This window comes from Rutidosis leptorrhynchoides, chromosome 5 (assembly GCF_046630445.1).
Source record: "Rutidosis leptorrhynchoides isolate AG116_Rl617_1_P2 chromosome 5, CSIRO_AGI_Rlap_v1, whole genome shotgun sequence".
Lineage (NCBI taxonomy): Eukaryota > Viridiplantae > Streptophyta > Magnoliopsida > Asterales > Asteraceae > Rutidosis > Rutidosis leptorrhynchoides.
This window is the reverse complement of record NC_092337.1, coordinates 317,886,138-317,892,137: the sequence shown is the minus strand read 5'-3', so window position 1 is coordinate 317,892,137 and position 6,000 is coordinate 317,886,138. Positions and strand designations below refer to the sequence as shown.

The following is a 6,000-nucleotide window of genomic DNA, read 5'->3' as shown; positions in this document are numbered from 1 at the left end:
ACTACCAAAATGTGACGCCAACATGACAGATGGTGTCCTGACTCCGATGACCAAGTACTGTCCGAGAGATGTAATTCGTACATTTACAAATCAAGGTGGTGCATAAAATTCTTAAATAAGTGTATAATTGACTGGGTACAAAGAGAAGCTAAAGGTGATGATAAAAATCATGCAAACAAAAGTTAATATGTGCATGTGTATCTGTATTTGGAACATTAAAGAATTAAACAAAAAGATAAAGAAATACGTACAAAACCCACAAATAAAATTTCTTGGAAACTAAATTCCAAAATAGGAGCACAGTAATACTTAAGATAAGAACGAACGAGTGCACAACAATTTTACTATTCAACAATACAATCCAATTTCAAGAGTCTAAACAGCATCTACTCTACGTTAATTAATATATCATATTCAGAACATATTATCTTCCACGAACTTGAAGAGAACCATTGTAACGTTTTCTTACGCAAACTTGAAGAGAACTATACTAACTTTTACCACTATGACAAAACTATTTCATCATATATATAAAACATGCCTCGGGGTAAATTGCACAAATCAAACAATTCAATTCCATTAATTTTTATACCTCCAACACTATGTCAACTAAAACCCGAGCAACTTTCACTTGTCTTATTCTACTATTCCTCTCAGCTTCTTTGATTTCACAAGTTGTATCCCGATTGTTACCTGAAACTTCAAGTTACGAGAACCATGAGCAATGGATGGCTCGTTATGGACGTGTATATCGGGACGCTACAGAGAAAGAACAACGTTCTAAAGTATATCAAGACAACGTTCAGCACATACAGTCATTCAACAATGATATTGGTAAAACTTACAAATTAGCAGTCAACAAGTTTGCTGACCTCACAAATGAAGAGTTCAGGACTCAAAGAAACCGATTCTTGGCACACGATTGCACGCCATCAAATTCTGCTTTTAAGTATGAAAATGTAACCGCAGTTCCATCATCAATGGATTGGAGAAAAAAAGGTGCAGTAACACCTATCAAAGACCAAGGCCAATGTGGTAAGCAACATTAAGTATATAAATCGAACATGAAAATGTAAATGATTAATTATTGGACCGTTTACATTAATTTTTCATGATAATGTGCAGGTTGCTGTTGGGCATTTTCAGCAGTGGCAGCGATGGAAGGAATAACTCAACTGAAAACAGGTAAATTAGTGTCTTTATCTGAACAAGAGCTTGTCGATTGTGACACTAGCGGTGTAGATCAGGGATGCGAGGGTGGTCTTATGGACAACGCTTTTGAATTCATAATAAGCAATAAAGGCCTTACTACGGAGAGTAACTATCCGTACAAAGGAGTTGACGGCACCTGCAACAGCAACGAGGAATCTAACAACGCTGCAACAATCACAGGTTATGAAGATGTTCCTGCTAAAAGTGAAAGTGCACTGTTGAAAGCGGTAGCTAGTCAGCCCGTATCTGTAGCCATTGATGCTAGTGGGTCCGACTTTCAATTCTACTCTAGTGGTGTATTTACTGGAGAGTGTGGTACGGAACTGGACCATGGTGTTACAGCAGTTGGTTATGGAACGAGTGATGACGGGACTAAGTATTGGCTGGTGAAGAACTCATGGGGAACAAGTTGGGGTGAAGAGGGTTACATAATGATGCAAAGAGATGTTGATGCTAAAGAAGGCATATGTGGCATCGCCATGCAGGCTTCCTATCCAACTGCGTGATTATGGATGACCGGAAGTATTTAATTATTGTACAATATACATATTTATATTTATGATTATGTTAACACAAGGAAACTCGTTTAGTATGTATTTGAACAGTTAAATCTTTGTAAGGCTACAAAACACATAGTATGTACATGTAAAAGCTGTGATCCTCAATATTTTTATATTAAGTAAAAAATGTCCAAGTTATTAATCTCTACGCCAGGATGTGCTAGCGCTTGTCTAATTGAAGGATTACACAGACATGTATATATGGTAACAGGTTCGTACGCTTACATTTACATATTGTGATCTATATGAGATCACCTAGCAAAAACCATTCAATCTATGCAATTATATTATACATATACTAAAAGAGGTTCAACTTTCTGTCGTTTAAAAAATATCAAATGCAGTATTGCTCAAAACGACTTCATTAGCCAAATAGTGGAGGTTACAATATTTAAAGCTATACCAACTCCATTGACTTTGTTTGACCTTTTTTTAATAATAGCATGCACTTTATTTTCTACATTTATTGAATATTATTTTCAGCAGCAACACGCGGCCATTCTTACGCTCATAACAAATCAAATGCAGTATTGCTCAAAACGACTTCATTAGCCAAATAGTGGAGGTTACAATATTTAAAGCTATACCAACTCCATTGACTTTGTTTGACCTTTTTTTAATAATAGCATGCACTTTATTTTCTACATTTATTGAATATTATTTTCAGCAGCAACACGCGGCCATTCTTACGCTCATAACAAATCAAATGACATTATAGCCAAATCGGAAAACTTTGGTCATTCACATACCAATTCAGACGAGCAGAGATCTTACTAACCTTAAACTGCAAATTTACTAAGCGAAAACATGCTTTAAGTCGATTATGCATTGCTGAGGCTTCGGAAATGGCTGCTATAAGAAGGTCATCAATGCAGTATAGAAAGAGTGCGCAGTCCACCCCTCGTATGTATATTGAAAAGTCAACAAAGAGCATGTGCATTTTTTATAGCACAATGGAATTTTGGCATAATGAATGGCTTATGTCTGAACCTTCATGTTTAAGACCAGAAGGTAGCGAAGGAATAGAAATAATGCTATTCTCTTGCACTATATCAATATATCTCTGATCTCTGCCGGAACCATTTCATACGAATCAACAGTAGGCGTTGGGTCATAAAAGAATGTAGTCTCTTCTGCAGCCAAAGGGTATTGGTATTGGTATTGTAAAGGGGAAGTTGTAAAAGGTTTGAAGTCTGTTTCTTCTTCATCTTGAAAATAGGTTTGAGAAAGATTGGGGTAGAAACATGTGAGATATGTTGTTTGTGAGGAGAAATAAGGGTATGATGAATCTGAGAGGGAGTTTGAAAATGAAAAATTGCCCCTAGCAATTGGAGCGTTGTTGTTTTCAGGAACCGGCCATCCATCTAGAAACAAGTCTAATACTAAGAAGAAGAGTGACTTCCAGGAACCCGAATGAAGAGTCAATCATTATTACTAACCTGAAACCATATCAGAAAACTTTGGTCATTCATACATCAACTCAAATGAGCAGAGATCTTACTAACCTGAAACTGCAAAATTGCTAAGCAAAAATTTACCTTTTAAACACCGAAACTGCATTAGTATCAAACTTTGTAAACTAAGCACTTAATCATATGAAGTTGATTATGTTATAAAAATAAAAAATTGCAGAACAATTCAACTTTCTATATTGGCATACCTGATCGAAAAATCAGTTAGATTAGCCATAATGCAGTCAACTGAATTCCATTCACCAGTAATCTCCACATGAACACTCTCCATCCTTAAAATGATGAAACCGATTTGCATCCCTAACAATTATCTCCCTGTTTTCAAGTCTTGATATCAGTTTTATTGCAGAATGACAGTTAACACACGCTCGTAAATTTTTGGTTATCCTAAGTGTAGTTCCCGAAGGAGAACTAATAAGTCCATATGCAATTGCCAGCCTTTCACTATGATTACATAAACTCTCCTCCTTATCTTCATAACTCAAATCATGTAAAGCCGACTCTATATCCGCAACAAAGCCAGCCTCTTTTAACCGTATGTCTAGCCGCTTATGTTCCTTATATATCTCATCCGATTTTGGGTGCGAAACGTCTCCCATTCGAAACATGTGAAGTTTCCCATCGATCTCGATCATACTACACCCCATGTCTTTAGCCAATCCTCTATGTTTCATTAAAACCCGAACACGTGCCACACCACTCCACAGATAAACCGAAGCATAAAGATTTGACAGCTGTACGTAATGCCCTGTATTGTAAGGATCTAAAGTAAAAAGCTGTTCTGCTGAATACTCTCCTAGTGCCACGTGACGATAAATCCTACTCGCACTTAAAAGTGCTCCCCATATTGAAATACCAGGTTTGATCGACATGTTTTTTATGAAATCATAAGCCCGATCTAAACACCCAGCACGACCTAAAAGATCCACAACACAAGCATAATGTTGATGACGTGGCTCAATATTATAGTCTTTCATGGTGTTGAATATTCTCCAACCTTCTTCTACAAGTCCAGCATGATTGCATGCTGTAAGAAGCCCAATAAATGTGACATCATTTGGGCCCACCCCTTCTTGCTTCATCAAGTTGAAAATGTTGATGGCTTCATGTGCCCTACCATGTAAACCGTAGCCTACTATCATAGCACTCCATACAAAAACATCTTTGTTTTTAGTTTGATCAAACACTTTTCGGGCAAAGTTTAAGCTTCCACATTTAGCATACATGTCAATAAGTGCTGTATTCACAAAAACATCTGATTTATACTCACTTTTTTTGATGTATTGACCCATTTTTTCTGCTTCTTCAAGTGATCCCAATTGGGCACAAGCCAAAACTGCAGAGCAAACGGTAACCGAATCCGGTCTCAATTTTTTTGACAACATACTTTGAAAAAGTATCAAAGCTTCATTACAAAAACCATTTTTTGCAAAACCAGATATCATTACATTCCACAAAATCACATTATAAAGCTCCATTTCATCAAATAACGATTTCGCAATCATCACATGTCCACATTTCACATATAATGTAGTTAAAGCAATACGCAAGTCGGGCTCAAACTCAAGTCCCATCTTGATTACACAAGAGTGAAGCGATCTCCCTTGTTCCAAATCTTCTATATCAGCATAAGCACTAACAACACTAACCAAAGTAATCCAATCAGGTTTCAACCCACAAATTCTCATTGTTTTAAAAATCCTTAAAGCTTCAATCGGTTGTCCATTTTGAGCATACCCTGAAATGATACTAGTCCATGATACAACGGTCCTCTCATTCAAACCCTCAAACACGACTCTAGCATTATCAATTCTACCACACTTAGCATACACCGAAACTACCCCGTTTTGCACAAATCCATCTGTTTCGAACCCCCGTCTGAAAATCTGACCGTGAACAGCTCGGCCAACTTCAAACGCACCAGCTCCTCCACACGCCTTAAGTACATGTGGCAATGTGAAACAGTCTGGCCCAACGCCCACATTTTGCATTCGAATATACAATGTGACCGCTTCATTAAACATATTTAGCTTGGAGTAGCCACGTATAATAGCATTCCATAGAAACACATACGGTTGAGGAAATTCATCAAACACCTTGCGTGCATAAAAAATGTCTCCTAAATTAGAACTCACGTGTATAAGTTTTGTTACAATGAAACCGTTAAATTGAAGGCCACTAACAATTATCTGGGAATGAATTTGAATTACATGTTTCTTGCAAGTTGATCTTTCAAGAAGACACGTGTAAACAAGTTCAGGATTGAAGGCGCGATCTGTAAAGTTTGAAGTTTGAATCTTTGTGGATTTTGAGATTCGGGGTATGGTTTTTAATAATTTGGGAAGACCATGATTTAGAATCATGTTACTATGAATAAGTAATGATGCATTCTTCAGAAAATTGCATATAATTCTCCTATAAAATGAATATGCCTGTACTCTTTTTTACAACAAACCACAAAAATGAATATTCCGTACTTTATTAACACTTTTTCACTTTTATGAATTTTTAAAAATATTAATATTAAATTAAATATTACTGGGGAGAGAGAGATGGGTGAGAGAGAAAATCTAGAGAGAGAGCGCGCAAGGCAAAGCACGGTTAGGGCTAGCACGGGAGTGTCTCACGGTTTTCACAACGGTAGCTATGCAAACAACATTCACGAGGGCTCAAAACGAAATCGATTGACATCCTACATGTTTTTCAATTTCTCCGACGAGTGGAAAGTGGTTGATTTTTGAAAATTATTCAAGCAA

The 6,000-nt window shown here is 36.9% G+C and overlaps 2 protein-coding genes across 6 annotated transcripts; one reads left to right on the top strand and one right to left on the bottom strand.

Annotated features, from left to right (window-relative positions):
* Positions 1-334: 334 nt before the first annotated feature.
* Positions 335-5,607, bottom strand: LOC139848082 (pentatricopeptide repeat-containing protein At3g12770). Of its 5 annotated transcripts, none has more exons than XM_071837811.1 (4): positions 3,433-5,607; positions 2,551-3,211; positions 846-1,011; positions 335-693 (listed from the first exon to the last, which is right to left on the bottom strand). In XM_071837811.1, the coding sequence occupies exon 1, from the start codon at positions 5,605-5,607 to the stop codon at positions 3,484-3,486; it is 2,124 nt and encodes a 707-aa protein (XP_071693912.1). In that variant the 3' UTR covers positions 335-693; positions 846-1,011; positions 2,551-3,211; positions 3,433-3,483. The 5 variants fall into 5 exon arrangements, with proteins under 5 accessions (XP_071693912.1, XP_071693909.1, XP_071693911.1 ...); XM_071837808.1 differs by having other exon boundaries at positions 335-759; positions 873-1,011; XM_071837810.1 differs by having other exon boundaries at positions 335-699; positions 873-1,011.
* On the top strand, positions 546-1,718 carry LOC139848083 (senescence-specific cysteine protease SAG39-like). Its single transcript, XM_071837813.1, has 2 exons — positions 546-1,035; positions 1,126-1,718. Exons 1-2 carry the CDS (start codon positions 603-605, stop codon positions 1,716-1,718), a joined length of 1,026 nt encoding a protein of 341 aa, XP_071693914.1. The 5' UTR covers positions 546-602.
* Positions 5,608-6,000: the final 393 nt, after the last annotated feature.